This window comes from Anopheles merus, chromosome 3R (genome assembly GCF_017562075.2).
Source record: "Anopheles merus strain MAF chromosome 3R, AmerM5.1, whole genome shotgun sequence".
NCBI lineage: Eukaryota > Metazoa > Arthropoda > Insecta > Diptera > Culicidae > Anopheles > Anopheles merus.
The window spans coordinates 19463702-19483466 of NC_054084.1; the positions used below are offsets into that span (position 1 = coordinate 19463702).

Here is a 19765-nt window from a genome sequence, read left to right on the forward strand (position 1 = left end):
ACACAGCAGCGTGAATTGAATCAAAATGAACAAGCTTATTCTTTTCAGATATCGAATTGTTTCGAGTTATGAAAATGAACTACACAGTCTACTATTCAACAAAAAATGTAGCCACGCATTGACTGAATATCAAGAATTGAAAGAGAAGAATTCATTTGAATGAGTTAGAATGGCCATTGAAATCATAAAATAACCCATTGAGTGTCATTAAAAACTAATATGAAGGAGTTACTAGTTAGTGTGGAGAACTCAATGAGAGTTAAAGATTAAACTCGTATGAGAATTATTGAATGAATTAAGCAAAATTTTATTCACTGTGCACAAGTTATTAGTATGAATGGAGAATTTTCGCATTACTCATGAAGAGTCTGTTCTATAAAGAGTAAATCAACTGAAGATTGATTCATAGTATAAATATTTAGCGTGAAGAATTAATGACCCATCAAGATTCTACTCTCTGAAGTGTTATTCAATTCATGAATTATTGAAGTCACTGTTAATGAATTACTCATCGCCACAAATACTCATTTAAACTGCAAAATTTAACCTCTTTTATTCCTGACTCAGTGTGCACATCACTAGTTAAAGATATCATAGACATCAATATAAATCACATAGAATAGAAAACTGGCACAACTGAAGACGACTCTATTCGTCGATTCAAATGAACTCCAAAGTGAAATTTTAATATAACACAAAAACATGATCCTAACCTCGAAATCGACAACTCGAAGGCAAACATTTAGTACACTTGATAGACCTTGAAAAGGGTCTATTCTTCTCTCCTATTTTTATTTTTGAACCTAGATTTTTCACAAAAGTGTAAAATCAACCACGACTTCAAATGGTACAAAAAAAAACTAGTACATCCCCATTTCCATCGTCACACAAAAATCCATGCTTCGCACCACCACTGAATTCAGCACGTTTCGTTTCCCATCTGTCGAACATCGGAAGCGATCGCATCATCAGCAACTGCATTACGCAGCACCCCATGGCCACTTGCACATCACCAAAAGCAGCGCGCGATGCATCTTGCGATCGACCGCGTGTGCTCTAATTGATCGAAAAGCAAGATAGCTCACGGTAGTACACACAGGCGATCCTTGTACCGCGATACGGACGCGGGCTGAATCAGTTACACTTGAATGCGTGACGACATCACCCCCCGTCTACTAAGACAGTGGGGTCTAACAATTGAGTCGTTTGTACGCGACTGACGTGTGTCTATCGAGGTTGTGCCGGCGACAGAGTGGGACACTGAGACTGAGGGTAGGACGCAAAAATCGAGAACGAGGTCAGAACAAGTTGCGCTACCTTTGCAGCTAAGGTGGCTACTGGATACTGAGAAGTTACTGATTTGGATCGGTACGGATTGTAATTGATTTTTCAACGCAAGCAGCTTGGACAAAGGCAAATATGAGAACTACTACAGGTTTGTTGACGTCCGATCAAGCTTGATCTGATGCACTTGTGTAAGTATTCTGGACCAAGAGTTTATACACAGCAACATTTCCTTCCACAAGGTTTTCCACTAAAAAGCCCCAAAGAATATGTCTGACTTACCTTTCTTCTTTATCATACTTCGGGAACGTGACGTGCATCAGCTCCAGCACCGAACTTTCGCTCTGCGGCTCCGCCGATATACCCTGGGCACGCTGTCGCTGGACACCGCCGTGCGTGCCGAGCTTGCGGCCACCGGGCGAAACTCCCGTCGCCCCACCGCTCGTCCGGAACACGCTCTGGAACTTGTCCAGGTGGCTGCGCAACTCAGCCACCTCGTCGTGCTTCTGGCGCAGCATATCCTCCAGCTCCCGGATGCGGATGTCCTTCGCCTGCACGACCTTGAGCAGCTCCTGGACCTGCGGGGACAGCCCGAGCGCCTCCCCATCGCCGATGAACAGGTTCTGCAGGATGCCCTCGACCTGCTGGTCGCCCTGCAGCTGGGCCAGCTGCTTGTAGCTGTTGACCGTGCCCGCGTCCAGATTGTTGTTCACCGTGTCGGACGCGTCCGACGGCACCGGGGCCGTCGCCGACGCGCTCTGGTCGCTCATCTTGCCGTCGCGATCGTTACGGTCGCGCGGTACACTCGCGGACTGTTCGCACCTACTGCTGCTGCTGCTGCTACGCGCCACCGAACGATCTGAACTCGCGAAACCGTGCGCGCTGACTGATGCGTCGGTCGCTGCAGCTGTCGCGGACGCGGCAGTCTTCTTCGCGGCCGGAACCGAGGAGGGCAGCAGCACGTCGCCGAACCGGGGCGCGGCCGAGACGGGCACGGCGGCGGGGGACGCGAAGTTCGTGTACTTCAGCAGCCGGCCGAGCTGCTGGGCGTCGAGTGCGGTTGCGCCGCACAGGACCGTCTGCGTCTCCTGCTCGACGGCCGGGCGCCGTGACGCGAAGCACAGCCCGTCAAAACACACGCGCATCCACACGATTTTTGCTGCTTGCGGCCGGTGGTGTCATAAAAATAAAATCTATCCACCAGAGAGGGGTGCGAGAAGGAAAAGGGAGAGAAAACAAAAACAAAGATAGGTTAGTGAGTGAAAGCAGAGTTTTTTTCGGAGGATATGGGTGAGTGTGTGCATCTGGGTGACTTTGCAAGGTTGGTGGATCGGTAGGAGTACAACACTGGTGGTGCTAGAAAAGAGTCGAGAATGCTCAGTATGTTATGCTCATGATAGCTGCTACTGCAGGCTATCAAACAAATGGAAGTTTTGTTTGAAGTGTGAACGTCTATTTATAAGCGTGTTTGAGGATTTTTTGTTTCAGTTACTTCTATTTGGTTCGGGTGCCTAGTTTGATGTTCTTGATGTGGCAGTCAGATTAACCCAGCAAAACTGTATTGCCAATTAAGAGCAAATTCCTGTCTGATGCTGTACTTCTGACAGCCCTGCTTAGTTATTTAAGTCGAACAAATCTAATGAATTCGTTGTTAGAATATGAACAATTAAAGTTTTTTTCCAACATCGGGGCCCTTCACGATTCTAGTCAGTCTTTTATATGGAGTTTGACAGTTGGAGGCTGAAATCATGTAAACACTCCATACAAAACCACACAAAAAACCTGCCTACAATTTTCAGTCTAGATTATTCTAGCTTCATGGCTAGAATTAGATTCGAGTACCTGCTCGAAAATTCGGTGTTGTTTACATTTACCCCTAGGTGCATCAAAAAGATCAGAGATCAGGAGAAAGCTGCTCGAAAACTGCTATACAATTCAAACAGCTGACAGGCTGAAATTTCAGCCTAAGAACTTACAACGGAAAGGGCTCCATCTTCAGACTAATAATTCAGTATAGCTATTATTGTAATATTTCCCGTTCATTAGTATCCAGATTGTCTTGAAATAAAAAAAAAGTTAGTTTCAACCTTTGAGGACATTAATATGCGTTGATGAATTGCTACTGCTAGTTTCACCATTCATAAAGAGCGATATTATATAATACGAACCGCATTTAGGTCCTCAATGTGGCGATTTCGCTATACGCTATTTTCTAAATTTGACAGTTCTTCTAGCAAATGGTACTGATTTGACACATCAAATGTCAAAAACAAAATAAAATCCTTTTTTGTCAAATTTTAAAAACCATTTTCAAAGGTACAAAATTGTAATCCTCAGTTGAAATCAGATTAAATATCTAATTAAGTGCCTTAATAGCTACAATTTCAAGCAAAATTTTACAAAAATTAGCTATAACTTGACTGAAAACCTCGGAATTAGACTTACGCTATTTATAAGAACCTATTTTCTCCCAAAAAAAGTAAATAAAAATCCAATTTATGCATCTATCTCATACTTTCAACTTTCATGAATTGTGCAACTTAATTTACACTATTATTGGCTTTAGTGCAAAAAAAAAAAACATTCTGCAGCTTCAGCCATTCAGTATCTGCAATCGTAAAATAGCTCAGAAATGAACTTAAAGGTATTTCTGGCATTGTAAAATAGTAGTTAAAGTAAACGACTACTATTGCTCAAATCTCAAGATGAAACTGACCAATCAAATCGGCTTGAAAACACACCATAACTGGCCGAAAATTAACAGAAAGAGATGAATTAAGCTCAAATGCAACGAGTCTTTACAAGCAAGGCAAATAACAACAAACAAAATGAGGATTTAAATACATATCCTGCTACATTAGCTAGGTCTTTTAATATCGTCCTCAAGTCCTACGAACTAACAACATGCCCGTCAAGGGTTCAATCCCGAGCCTCCATTATACAGGATTATTCTGCTGTTGTTGTTGAAGTCTTCTTCTGAATTTCATTGATTCTTTCTCTACAAATTTCCCTACGATTCCCTACGAAGCTTCTTAGGTACATCAGATATGTAACGTCGAGAGACGTCTGATGTTAACCAGATAACTTCAAAACAAGAATTTATAACATCGTCCTACTCCTGAAGAAAAGCCAATACATCTAACCATCCTTGTAACGGAACAGAGAACATAAGATTAGCCCCTCAAGTTTGATCCATCGCAGCATCATTGGCATGTACTTTACACCTCCCAGAATCTGAATCATACCCAGAGACATGTCATAATATTCATACGCTGATAAAATTTAATCTCCCAGTGCCGATAAATTGAACATATCCTTTTACGATAAGATACGAAGAAACAGCATGTCCGACGTGCTCCGCTAAGTGATAAACTGCTGTCGATTTCAATCACCCGTTTTTTTCAAATTTCGTTACCCTTTGCGGCAACAACCCGCGAGCAACAACACCGGTAGCCGATACCCACGCGGCACACGATCACGAAACCGATCACTTCCGGCGCCACCGGTTTTAGCACCATCAGCAGCAGCAGCTCGCCTCGCCTGCTCCAAAGCGGAAATGTATTTCACCACCTAATTAAACTTCAGACTCCCCTCCTCTTCGATTATGCTCTCGGGGCTGACGCGGTGACTACTGCGGTGGACGCGCGAGTCTATAATGCCTAACGACGTTACGCGAACGCTTGATCGAGAGTGTCGGGTGCTCGCAGGTTTTTTTTATCCTTCTTTGCCCGTTTCAACGAAACACAGGGAAGGAAATCGACACAAAATGATACTGCTGCCCGAGAGGGATGATTTAAGGGTCCCGCATTGGATACCGCGACATTCCGACAGCATCCGACGACGACATCGATCGCTGTCGATCCCCGGAGAGGTGTACCTGTGTAATAAAAGTACACATCGCAGTAGAAGCGGGTTTTCTATGCTACAGGTTGCCGTTTGGAAGCAAAAAAATGTGGCAGATTAATTTCTATACCAATGCGTTCTTTCTCTCCGACGCCAACAATCCACGCGGCCACGTTTGCAAACACGTTTCGCGCATAAATTTTCAATTGATTACAATTATTAAATAATTGAAAAAGAGAAACCGAGTGCAACCACCCCCTTGTTGCTCTTCCTCGCCTCTTTCGACCGGGTCGGTTCGAGCGTTGCCGGCAAAGGAAACTGGCACACAGCTGGCACACTGTAATGGTGGCGCGGTAACAGTGTGGCAACCATGCGACAAACAGTGCGAGGACATGCCGAAAGGGAAACCGTGGGGGGAGGGAAGGCAACATGAAAATGGGCAACCGGCATTGACGCATAGCGCATAGATATTAATTCTTTTGGAGCACCACCACTACCACCACCAAGCTTCAGGTACCTTCTTCTCCAACACCCTAACCTCTCGCACCTTCTTATCTATTTATTCGTTTCCGAGCATGCGCTTGCACATGCGAACCGAGCAGCCTCGCCTGGTTCCGTTTTGTTTCTTTGTGTTGTTGCACTGCGTTTACACATCACGCAATGCATCCCTCCGCTACCACCGTCACGAACAGTACCGCCGGGGGCAATGTTGTTGTTAGGGTCGCCCCAAATGCGTTGCATTGAAAAGCTGCATTAAATTAATTACAATCATTAGAAGGCTGTCGATAAAGCACAACCACCACACGACCGATACACACACACTTGAGCGCAGCAGTGTGCACCATACGGAGCGGTTTTTTTTCTCTTCATTGTTTAATTCCCCCTGTCGCGATGTTTTACATTTTAAAATGTATTTTCCAATGAGTTGGCCGCTGCATGATGCACACACATGCAGCGGCCACGCTCGTGGTGAGAGCGCTCAGCTGGAGCCGGGGACCGATCGTGCATGCGGTGGTACACATGATTTATAGCGTTCCGCCACCATCGTCGTGCGAACCGGTCTCGATCACCAACACACGCTTCTTCTTCTTCTTCTTGCGGGCTACTATCACACCAAACCGGCAGGCTCTGTTTGAGTGATGTTTTCCGTTTGGATGGCGGACGAAAAGCCAAACCACGATAGGACCCGGTGTGTCCCAGGCTACCCACCACCACCACCTCGCTGCTTGTTTGGTTGTTTAATGAAGCCATAAGGCGAGCCCCGGCGTGTGCTAAAGTGAGCGATCGGGGTAAGTGCATCGAACAGTTTTATAAGCTCATTAGATCAAGTAAAATGGATGAAGAAATTATTCAATGCAACATAGCATAGCGCAACGTGCTGCGGAGCTTTTACCTGCGTTAAATGAATTTAAATGGATTCAAATAAATGTGTGGAAAATAAATATTATCGTCAGAAGTGGTGGTATCTGAATTTGAATCATTTGGATTAAAACCATGCGACTACATCTAATATGTCACGAATCAAAACTGAAATAAATGTAAGTCATTTGAATAAAAGGCAAAGCCGTGCATTGCCCAATAACCTGTGCCTATCCAATCCTGCCGACACTTGTAAGATAAGATAGAAAATATGTTCTTCGAAGTAGTGCTTAAATACCAACTTGTAACTCTAAAAGGTTTTGTTTGTGGATAAGGTTGAAACGTCTGATTCGGAAAAGAACTTTCATTAGAATGAATTATTATGCAAAAACAACTCAACATTTTACTAATTTTTTGTCAATGATCGTGTGGCAATCTTATTACTGCTGATCATGAACCATTATCATAAACACTCCGTACAAAACCACACAAAAAACTAGCCTGCAATTTTCAGTCTAGATTATTCTAGCCTCAAAGCTAGAATTGGATTCGAGTACCTGCTCGAAAAATGGCAAAACAAGGTGGTATTTACATTAATCCCAGGGTACATTAAAGAGATCTGGTGATGGAATCCACAATCAAAGTGTATGTAGTCCACGTGGTCTCATAGCATGTTTTTTATAACCAAATTTGAACATCACTTTTTGGCAGGATAGGAGAAAACTTTTGTTCAAACAAGAGTTCTGGAGGCTTGAAGAATACATAAAACACTCTTAAAATTTCAGCCTACGAACTTAAAACGGAAAGGACTCCAATGACTTATATAATAACAAACATAATGCTTAAAATGTCATTAAAAGGTCTTAATGTAGCATCAAATGACATGAATCGGGAAATACTGATCGTTTGATACCTAAAACATGATTTGCGTGAGTGTTTTTATAAGTACTTGTAAGCAAAAATCAATACTATTCTGACCCAACCCATAGATTTATCCCCATAGATTTTCTTCCTTTGCATAACAACTATTGTCGGTTATGGCATGCTTTTAACAATATTAGTTTGCTTGGTTTTCAGTGACTTATAGATTACATATAGCATTATAGTGAATCCTACGTATGAGAGCACAGTCAATTAGGGACTTTAACCCATGATTAAGTCGTACGAGTGGTTAAGATCACTACAGATAAAGTTCTTAGAATCTTAAACCCTACCAAAAACCACGCATCTCATACGCATTTTTCACAATTCTCAAATAATTCAGAAATATCGGTTGCTATATCAATTGCTACAAATCATTGAACAAACCACAAGCTCTAAAATGAGAACGGATACCAGGCTGAAATGCATTTCCATTCTGTTCATCTGTCATACCTAAAACACTTATGATGGTAAAAAAAATCAAATGAAATGCAACGTTCATTAGTGCCCTGACATGACGAGTGGAAGATCACGACCAACTCGGCCCCCAAACCGCACACACGCACAAGCGCTTCGTTTTTATTCTCACCCAGAGCTCAGTACTTGAAGCGAGCAGTGTGAGCTTATCGCTACCGGAACCTGCCCACCGCAAACACCGACCACCACCATCACACCTTCGAGCCGATGTTTCTTGCCGTACTGGCTTGGCCCAGTGGTAATGAAACGCAAACCGACACTAATGGTATACACATGCTTCGCCTCGCCGCTGCCAATCAGGGTTGCTTCCCTACGGTACCCCTGTTGCCCTCCCCCTTTCAATGATTCTACACCACACGCGATGCTACCATGTTAACCGATTCCATGATTTATGTTCTAGCGATGTCGAACAGACAGGGGCCGTGGTGGAAGGGCCGTGTGCAACAAACACACGTCGAAGCGATAGGATACCCGATATGGTTGATTCGTGGATGCGCCCCGACACATGTTAATGCGTGCGGCTACATTGTCCACGCATCAACCAAACAGGTGCGCAGTGGAAACCTAATCTACGGGCAAATGCAAGTAAAGGGAGAGCTGTTTTTTTGTGCGAAAACACCGTTTTATACCAGCCAAACCGGTGTTGACACGTTGTGCGTGTCTCGGCAGTTTGTCAGACACATCATTACATCACACGGGCTGAGATTTGTGTTTGTTTAAACTTTTCCGATCTGTTGATGTATGCAGATATTATGCATGAATTCTATTGAAAAAGGAATTCAAAAAGCTACTCTTTTGCAGCAGAACTTCTTGTCTGTTATTCCTATTCCTAACAACCAGGCACTAAGATCACCTCTGAAATGCCATTATGATATGAGAGGCAACGCATTCCACTCTAGAAATTATTGCGCACTAAAGGCATGAGTGCAGTGCGCTACCTAAACAAACTTCTGACACGGTTGACGCATCCCAGTCGTGATCACGCTGTGCGAGCGGGCACACGTATAGCAATTAGCGTCCGTTTAATGCAAATGCGCTCTGTTCAGAGGTACTGTTTACAATCAAAACCAGGATTTCCAATGTCCATAAATCGGTGAGATTTATGCCGAAACGTCAAGCAGCAGCAAGCAGTGGCACCAGCTAGGATTCAGGAAGGTGCTGAAGTATACTATTACCACCATAGTGGAATGGTTTACTCTGTTAGCGATACATTATTCAACAAGTGATCTGGAGGACACGCAAAATTGAACAATATTCAAACAAGTCGAAAACAAGCAAAAGACACATTCTAACTTGATTCGTCACTTTGAGTAAACCTGTCCGCTCTAACACCAAACAGCACCTTAACCTCCCTCCTTCGCATCGGAAAGCAAACAACTCCAAAACAAAACTAGGTCACCGATACGGTAAGACCTCTCCGGAGTTCGTTTACTTTGTTCGTCGTGTTATCAGGCGCTCGTACGAACAGAAAAAACCTTGCGAATTTCACCCATCACAAACAACCGTCACGCACCCTCGTACTGTATACTTTTTTGGGTGCCAGAACAGAGCAAACAGGCACACCCGAAGCGGACGACAATCCAATAAATGGTAACACTTCCCCGACATAGGTCCATGCCGGACTCATAAACAAGACCTCGCCCCGACCCGGAGAATCTTACTAATATATATCGTCGCAGTGTGTCCTTGTGCGTAAAGTCCCGTGAACCAAACCCTTCGAGGTCCAATTCCCGCCATCGGTGCCGTACTTCAGCGCCGGGGACCTAACATTTTAATAGCAGGCAATTCCGCAAATTGGTTCAATGAAGTGTACCCAATGACGTGGCCAGCCCTCGAGTGCCGTTGAGTGAGAGGTTATTACTCATAAATTAGGACATTGACGCCGCCCAGTATGTGGCGCACTATTGAGTGTTTTGTTTTGTTGGGAACACAATTTGGCTGGTGGACGGTTTTGATGATGTTAAGGGTTGCTGGGAAGATTATTTTGTTTCTCCCATGATGCGCGCCTATCGGTTAACAACACAAAGCGAGGGAAAATCGAGCATATCGAGATCACTTTTGGTTGAGTCAGTCAGGGTTTCCTGAGGTGGAGATTTCCAATTCGTTTCTTTGTGTTTGGTTAACGTTCTGAAATTCTGAAGTTTGCTTCAACACACTGCTGATACACTTAATCATCTGCTAATGTTTCAGAATTTCGGAACAAGGAAAGCCTGTAGATAACTCAAGTGTTACGTACATCTGTTTGCATCATCTTTCTGGCCAAATCTTCAAAAAAAACCTCAACCAACAGATCATCCAGAAGAAGAGCATTAAGCACCATGTTTGCATACCATAAATCATACGCCCTGCTTATCTATCTCATACCATACAAACACAGCGTGAGCTGTGTCGACCTCGGACTGGGAATTCTCATCATGTAGTAACCACCCAACCAGCAGTACACCAGACATCCACCATCCACAGGCGGAAAACACTATTTTCAAGGCTTCTCGCCTAGAACTAACCGCGCCTATATTGAAGGGTTTGATCGGTAGCGAAAAATGTGCTATTTTTAGCCCGCACTGTGCTTGTGCTTGTTGATGATACGGTTGCTCAATTGATAACCTGCTAATAGGCGGCAGCCTGCTCTCGTAACTGCGGAACAGTTTTCCAACATCGCCCACAGGGGCGGCACAGCACACCATTTGATCAGTGGGACAACTAGAAGCACGTGATAGCACGTGTTGCAGCCGCTAGAAATGCTAGAAAAGCGATGCTTTCGGTCATCCATTTTGCCATCTCTAAGCCTTTATTCCTACTGATTTGAGATCTCTTTTTGTTGCCTTTTCGCGATACCTTGCTATACACCCCCAGGACAGGCAAACACACTTTGATCGAGGGTCTTTTTTTGTCATGGCAAAAAGGTGGCAACTTCGTTTATTTGCCACCTTGCCACGACCTTGCTTTATAAGGGAACGCGCGCTCCTGTTTGTCCAAACGTTTGGCACCGTTCCAATCCGGTTCCCCGGGGCAGCGTGCGGTAGGAACACTGCACTGGCGAACGTTTGCACCCTTTGAAGTCGTCGTATCACAAACTTTCCCCACCCAACCATCCCTATTCGATTGCCAATTTGGGCCTACGATGGGGGATGATCATCATCATCATTTCATTTCATTTCACGTATATTAGTCAACCATATAGATGTAACCATCAACACTTGCTATCCCCACAAACCAATAAAACTGGACAGCGATCTTCAATAGAATCAATGCACCAAACGACACTGTTGGAGGCGCCCACTGTAAGCAAATGTGGGCCACTGTACACACATTCAATTGATTTCATAACATCCACCATCGATCAGGGGTTCTGATTGATCCGGGTCTCACAAGCCGTCCCATCGTGCCGATGGGAGTAGCAACCTTCACACCCAGTACGCCACCTTACTTTCGAGAGCTTTGGATTTAAGATTAGGACTTGCACTGGGTGTACTTCATCGCAGCTGACCTCACATCCTACTCCAAAGCCCACCGCTCAAAAACCTCAAGAACAGAGCACAAACGTCACCAGCACCAGCACCACAAGAACACCCAGGGGGGATCAACACCTCTCCACCCTATTGCAGTAACACCCGGTACGTACCACTTCCGAAAGAGAGAACTGGTCCTGCGCTGGAGGAGCGTTCGGAACGCACTGAAATTGCTGAAATATCGCGGACTTGTTTTTAACAATGCCCGCGCGAACACACAATACCAAACCAACCAAGCGGGGCCCGGGTCCAACAGTTTCGTCGACGACGACGAATCGATGTACACGGAACCCCACGACGAAGGAAGGGGATCGCGTCGCGTGTTGTTGTTGGTGGTCTCGCGCGCGCTGCTGTCGTTGAGCCGCCGGCGCACTTGATTCGATCGTCGATTGGGAGCTCTTCCCTTTATTTTGTGCCTGCGAAACCACGCGCCGTTTCTTGCCCTGCGGCACCACCAACGCGCGAAAGGAACAACCACCACCACCACTTCGATTCCGAATCGACTTAATTGAGAACTTGGTACAGGCGCGCACACACACACGTACGCCCTATTATCACTCTCTAACACACACACACACACGCGAGCGATCCTACACACCAGCACCAACGCAGTTACGGACGCGCGCTTCGCACACTTCACTAATCATAAGCTCAAACACTTGACTTTTTTGTGAAAAAATAAACCAACCCGCACACAAAATCACACTCTCGGCGGGGCGCAGCGCGGGGCACACACTCTACACTGCTGTGTACGCGGGGCGACGACAACCACAACACACGCTACTTCACTACGCCTCTCTAACACGGTTGTTGTTAGCTGCTGATAGCGGCACACACCACCAACAGGCAAGACTCGCGACTCGCCCAAGAGACGGCGTTTAAGATGAACGAAAAAAATGCACAAACAAACGACGCGATCGCGAGCTGGGCTAAAGAAGAACGCACCTTTCTTTCCGTAGATGTGTGTTGATGTAAATATTTTTTGCTTTTCATTCACTCACGCAGTTGTACCACTTGAATTACTGCTGCGGTGCGGCGGCGGTGGAGGTTAATTTAACTGATAGGAAGCAGCGCACAGCTCCTGTGTCTGGAGAAGATAGAGGAACAAGATGGGAATGTGTCTGTCAGTTAACGCGACGTGCATTGGTGTCCGGAAGGCTGGAAATGGAATTGTTTTAATTTGTTTTAAGTTGTTTAATTTAATTGTCATTAAGAGAAGGTTATAACCGGGCTTAATTGTTGTGACAAGTGCGATGACACTTGAGTCGAAGTGTCTACCTAAGATACTATTTGGCTATGCGCACAACAACATCTAATGAAGATCCACTTAGCTAGTGACGAAGAGATGCAAAGTATTAGTAACCCTTAAAGGCGTAATACAGAAGATACATAACATTTTAATTGAAGTTAGTGATTGTTCATGATGCCATTTAGGCTTGGACATTACGGTTCATTTTCATGAACGCGAACATGCTAGTTCATTCATCTAGACGAAATGATCGTGAATCGCGATTCTTTCGTTCTTTTCAGTTGATTCTTTGGTAGACCCGGTCCTTCTTCATTACCCCATAAATTAGCGCCCAAGATTTTTACGACCAATAATTTTGCAAGCAAGAATTTGGCAAACAAGCTTTTCGGGACCAGGAATTTTAAGAAACAAGATTGTTATGAAGAATTTGGCAAACAAGAATTTTGCGATCAAAAATGCTTATGCCGAATGAGTATTTACGATTGGCTAGGTAAACCCTGTAAAGGATGGCCTGGAGCAGCGATCGGCAAACTTTATGACCGAAAGAGCTAAATTCTACAACAATGCTCGTAAAATTTCACTTGAAGAGCCAAATTGTTAAACCAATAGCGAAAATGTGTGGAAGTTCTATGAAATATATGAATTGTTTGGAGCCACCTAGAGCAAAATATAGTTTTTTTTTATAACAAAACAAGAATTGTAGGACTCTAATCACAATTAATTAAATATCTTAAAGGCCACTCCACTTTATTCAGAGAAAATAAGTAACAATGATGTTTCAATGTCTAAGTCATGCATATTTTTGTAATTAAGTTGCAAATCAGAATGAACAGTTAAACCAGTTACCGAGATTTAACACGCGAAAGAATCACTTATCTCCTGAATCATTCGATTCACTCTGAGTGAATTACTACTAGTGAACGTGAAGAGTTGAATCATTGATCAAAATGTATGCTTAAAACCTTTATTGAACTCACGACTCTCAGCTGATTCATCAAACTGTCAATGAGTTAATATTCGGCATGAATCACTATATTGCAAATGAATAAAATCAACTCCTCGTAATGTTAGTTCAACCGATTTACTGTGAACTCTTCACTCACTCACTCATTCTGATTCAGTATGCCCATCACTAAAATGAACAGTTGTTCACTCAATCGTTGACACAAATGCATATAATTTATTATGAATAATTTACATATTAAATTATTATGCTAGTTACAGTTCAATTAATGTTCATTGCAATTTGTCAATTTTCGAAGATTATTTTAACTTTAGCATTGCAATTAGAGTAAAATATAAGTTATCATCATCATGAATCTGTACCGCTTATTCTATATGAAATCATGAAAAAAATATGACGACTAAAATAAATAATTAAATAAAAGCACAAAATCGTATTTTAACATTGCCGTGGGTTCAATAAGATCCACAAAATTACATAAAAAAGCTTTGCTATACAATCGTCAACAGTTTGAAAACGGTAAAACACTTCATAGACAGTTATTGGCGTGTTTTTGTTTTATGCAAACCAATCCGTTTTTTTTTTACTATTTGTTTCCCTGCGCCCTGCGCATTGAAAACGTCGACCATGGTCCCGCTCGTATTACACGCGACAAAATTTACCTACTCTTGCAGAACCAAACAACCCAAACGCACACCATCTTTACGGTGCTTGCAACTGTTGTTGTGCTGGCAAACGGTGGGGTGCGAATTAACCGTCTCTTCAAACAAACAAAACAGCAGCGGCAAGCAAAATTGGCAAAAGGCCCGCTAAGATCGTAAGGCAACATGTTCTTACGATCACATTGCAAATGAAAAAGAAACCCTCGCCTTATTGTGTGTATTTATTCAACCCGGCAGCAAGCGCGCCTTGGCATTGACCGCCGCGTGGTGTTTATTTTCACCATTGGAGGGGCCAAGTGAACCCCCGTTCCGATGCGTGTTGCATAAATCTGGAAGGAAAAAGAAAACAAGAAAAAACACAAATTAAATTATTGACTAAATTAAAGCTCGAATGAATTAAAAATAGGTTAAAATTCATCAATTAAAATAATACAGTCCGAAAAAGCCTTGCGGGATTTATTTAAGAATAACCCATCGTCCCAACGTTTATAAATAAAAGGCACTCGTCTACGAATCTAAATTTGTCTCATGTGTCCCCTGGTGATGCTACGCGGTAAGATAAGACGCTTTTTAAAAATTTATTTCACAACCGTCCCGTTTGCCCCTTTCTTTCGTCTGTTTTTATTTGCAAATGCAAATTAACCACATTCCTTAATTCGTTTCATAGATTCAAAGATGCACACCACCGCGAACCTGTTTTGAGCTCGGCGTTTGAATGAACAAAAACCCAAAACCTTTGCTCTGTCTGAGGCACATTTATTGTTAACAAAATTGTAAACTCACTCTCGAGATGCTCAATAACTCACCCCCACAAGGGTCGCAATGGTGATCTTAGACTACAAAAATAATATACAACGAGCCTGTGACGATCCGGGGAAGCACACAAACATATTCCCCGTCTTTTCGACAGTGCGGCGTTAGAATAGTGTTTACTGTCCAGACATACACAATTCAAGACATCGGCCACCACAGAGCGATGAATCCGCGTAAAGAAAACGCAAAAAAACGCAGTCCCATCTTCTCATTGTGATACATATTATTCATGCAAGTGTGTTTGTGTATTGGATCTTTTTTTTATATTTTATTTCGTTCCAATGTCATTTCATCTCCCACCCCGGGGTTGCAGGCCGTTCGTTTGTTTATCTACATAAATTAGCATAGCCGGCTTGCCCGGTCAGTGTGGAGCCAGTTCTTCTTCTTCTTTTTTCCGGTGCGATCTGTTGCCCCGTGGAGGAAGGAAACATTTCACTGTGATGCCTTTTACGTCAGTGGAATTTGAAAATGTGGCACCCGAAACTGGGATGGCTGCAGCCGACCGACCGATCGACCGGGACAGTCCTGCTGCCTGGCGTCTTGTGAATGCAAATTGGTGATTCGATGTTCCAGCGAAGGCTAAAAATAGAAAGCAAAGATGACTGTGTACCCCGTGTCGACGACTGCCACCGTGATGGAGTGGAGTGGTATTTCAGGGGGGGGGGGTGCATCATTGTCGGGTGCATCAGCAACGTGCTAAAGGCAAGGGGTGAGACACTAGCGATGCTCTAATGGTGTGATCATTATTTTGTACGTCTTTTGCAACTTGGCATTGTGAGTGTGACGGGCGCAGTTTGAATAACGTCATTTTAATTACTAAATTAAGGGGCTAACATTTGCATTTGCATAAATTTTGTAGCGAACTGCTCTGGTGACACGGTTGAGACGGTGAGCTTTTTGATTTGGTAAAATTTTCTAAATAGCATGATTTTTTGTAAATTTCATTTCAACTTTGAAAACTTTAAAATATTTTTCATAAATCATTTTTTCATCAATCAAACAATGAACTTATTTTTAATATTATCTGATTATCTGACCAAAAACAAATCAGTATCAAAAACATTGATACTGCATCCATTTTAAATACGAATTTTAACTCATCTAACCGAGAATGATCGGATGGTCTAGTTATAAACGTGTGGCCTTTGTGAAGCCTAGATCCGTAGTTCAATTCCCGTCCGAGACCTACCTCGTGACGCCTGTATTAAATTGCAAGAAAAGATTTCAACAATTAAATTACCAAAACTCAATAAAAAGGGAACATCATAAAAGCTGAAAATTTCCATTTTCTTAAATAAAATAAATATAAGCGAAATTCTAAATAATATTGACATCACATTGATTATTAAAAGAGTTTTTTTCCTCAATAAAACAAAACAGTTATTTCGCTTTGAGCCATTCATTACTTTGAATATACAACATCAATACGTGACTGTTTTAATGACAAATGTCTTTTGGACACGTTTCCACAGGCTGTTGTCCATCTGCATACATCATTTCCTTATCTTGCCTGTTAGTCAAGATATTTCTCAAGTCCATCTTTGAGTATTCTTCTATAAACAAGCGCCAATAGGTTGACGTTGACTGGTTAAACTCTGGTTAAAGAGATGACTGGGAGTCTGTTACAAACATCAACAATTCTTCGGTAAGTAAAGCGAACAGTCTTGTTGAATGCTCTAGCTTCTCCACCAAGAATTTTGAACCTTAATTTCACTCTTCAGTTATTGTTCATCCAGTTCATAGTTGAATGACAACGCCTGTGGTAACATGACTAATTGGTTGCATTAAGTTGTTAACGGTCTAATGCTGTACACGTCTTACATTATTTTTCAAGATAACCTGCGATGTCTTATCTGAATTTGATTGTCTATATAACTTTTTATGGCTACTTTCACGACAATTTGTGCTATTACCAGGTTTATGTCATGTAATGGTGTACTATCATGTGATAAACATATACATGCGAGGAAGATTATTAGCATGTCAAGGCTATTTGTATGTGTTTTAGCCAATGCCAGACGTGTCTGAAGTAATTTGAGAATCAAAATGCGAAGTATTGCTAAAATTTATAGAATTCTTTCATTAATAGTACGTTCAACCATATTATTCATGTTTATCCAAACCACAATGACCACAATCATATGTCGGAAACGTATCCACTAAACATTGAATTCTGTTAAATAGGAAGTTCGTTTATTTAGCCCGCGGAGTAATGAATATTCTTCCCTCGGCTAAACAATCTGCTTTCCAAGCCCGAAGGAAGGAAGAAAACAGTTCACGGTCACAAACACTCAGCGGCACGCCCTATCCCTGTCGAGGGTCATCAGGTAGGTGGACACGATAGTTTACACATGCAAACACCCGATACGCTGCGGTGCAGTGTCTACTTTACATGAATTTTACAAACAAATTTACACTGTTTACCTTTCAGGCGCGGTGCGCAAAATGGACGTTGGAGGTTCGCATCACCACACCGCACACGATCAGTCAGTCAGTCAGTCCCTCCTGTTGCTTGCTGATGATCTTGAACAAGATCCACATTCATTCGATGCCCCAAACTCGGATGATGTCACTCCGAACACGCGTTCTTTGTAGTGACCTTCACCTAAAAGCTTGAACAAGCGAGCGCAATATCGTTCTTATCGCAAACGCGTAATTGTTCTTCAAAACAGCCAAACTTTCCCATTCCTGTTGATACTTTATTACCTGTGCACAAATTTCGCACAAACATTCCAATCAGCAACTTCAAAGTGTCGGCATCCAGCATTGATTTCATCCTATCCGCAGTAACGCCTCTGATTAGTCGCCCAATCCCCGCAGCAGCGATAAGGAAAACGTTCGCCGCTCGCAGCTCGTCTGAATCGCTCCAACCGTTCGTCCGTCCGTCCAGCTGCAGCTTGGGTGTTCATTAACCTAACGTTTACGTTCGCCAGAACCATCGATAACGAACAGGGGCGATGATGATGATGTCTTGCCGGCCGTCTGGTGCTCGATACACGCACGATAAGGATAAAAATAGATACCGACCGGCAATGGGTGCAACACATCGCCAGAGTGGCGAGCCTGCTCGAGGGTAAAATGCAATCAACAGGCAGCCAACCCCCTCCCGCCGCTGGTTGAGGGCTGCTGGCGCGGTTGGAAGGAAATTGGTGGGAAATTGCTATAATCACCCTTCATCCCTCTCCCCGTGATTGCAGCACGAAGCAACGAGCCAGCAAACTGTCCTGATGCTAGAGCATCGGTGTACACGAGACCATTACATCACCGTTTAACGGCACGTTGAGTGAAACATACATAAAAGCTAACAGCGATACAACGCAACGTGTATCAGAGCTTGCCCCTTTTGAATGATTGATCGGAATCGGTGCCGGTGTTTGGTGTGGTTTGTCCCACTAACAGGTAAGATCTTTCAAGCCGTCAAAGTTCTGAAATCTTCTGAGCAATCTTTCTTTAATTAATTCCACTTGAGTTGAGGGTTGCTATTTTGGTAATGAGCTGATAAGCTAATTTTGCTCTCACCCACTGACACCCACCGCTAAACAATCGATCAACATAATTTTCTTTTTTGGGTGGGCAGTGGGGTTGGTTGGCCTATAAAGCTCAATGACGTTCAAGCGGAAGGTAACTTTTTTGCGATGAAATGTCAGCGATAGCAAAATCGGAGTGACGGATTCGATGGCAGTGCGGCAGTGGGTGAATGAAAAAATAAAATAGCCATAATTGATAAGACACGGAGGGAGGTCGAGACGATACAGACCCGTGAGAGTGTGAATGACGCAGTGTTATTTTGGACGATATTTGCAACTCATGCCTACATCCGTAGCATGATGTTGGCAGATCGTTGGTGAGTTTGCTTTGACAGCAACAATTGAATAAGCATCTAAAATTAAGGCTTTCATTACATGTGATAACAAAATAAAGCAAAATCAATTAAACAAGTAATAGTTTGTAATAATTATCATTTCACATCTTGAGCTTCAAAAGAATTAGGAGAAAATATTGAATCTAACTTACATAACATACACATTACACTACAGGATTTTTTTTTAATTGAGTATTTTCACAGTGAATAAAAGAGCACGATCATGAAGTCCTTAATATTGTCTTTTAATGCAGATTTCATCACAGGCCTATTGAACCATCCAGAAGTCGTTTCAAACTGAGATTAAGGGCTTTTTTCTCTGAGCCAGCTGTTTTATATTGAGTTCGACACTTTTAGGCTTAAATCATGTCAACACACAAAAGTACGCAAAGAACTAGCCTCAAATTTTCAGTCTTTATTTATTTACATAACTTTATTGCTGAATGATAAATATTATGCCAAGCAATGGTAACTGTCACATGGATACAACCCGAATGATAAATATTATTTCAGCGACAGGCTGAAATTTCAGCTTGTTGGCAGGAAAAAGAAAAGGCCTGAATAGTAGAAAATTGTATTTTAACAAACTCCCGTTCAATCCAGGATAATATCGTTATTACGCTATAAATTTTGTTGCCTTTGGTATCCGTGTAAGTCTGAATTTTTGATAATGAAGGGTTCTACGATATTTGCTAGAAGACGGCTGTCTTCATGTCAACATTCCATACCAAACCGCACGCCCGGTGTGGTCAGAGGTCGGAGTTATTTGAAAATGTCCGAAGTCATTCGGAGTTGTCCGGAGTTGGAGACGGCTGGAGTTAT

General features: G+C 42.9%; 1 protein-coding gene across 4 annotated transcripts in view; it reads right to left on the reverse strand.

The window, feature by feature from the left end:
* The window catches only part of LOC121595242 (cGMP-dependent protein kinase, isozyme 2 forms cD4/T1/T3A/T3B), a 128115-nt gene that overhangs the window by 103581 nt on the left and 4769 nt on the right, over positions 1-19765 (reverse strand). For 3 of the 4 annotated variants that reach the window (XM_041919050.1, XM_041919047.1, XM_041919049.1), the window contains exons 2-3: positions 11507-12480; positions 1567-2477 (exon numbers count right to left, since the gene is read on the reverse strand). In XM_041919050.1, the coding sequence (XP_041774984.1) occupies positions 1567-2429 (863 nt within the window). In that variant the 5' untranslated portion in view covers positions 2430-2477; positions 11507-12480. Of the gene's footprint in view, positions 1-1566; positions 2478-11506; positions 12552-19765 lie in introns of all 4 variants that reach the window. The other variant, XM_041919048.1, reaches the window with a different exon arrangement.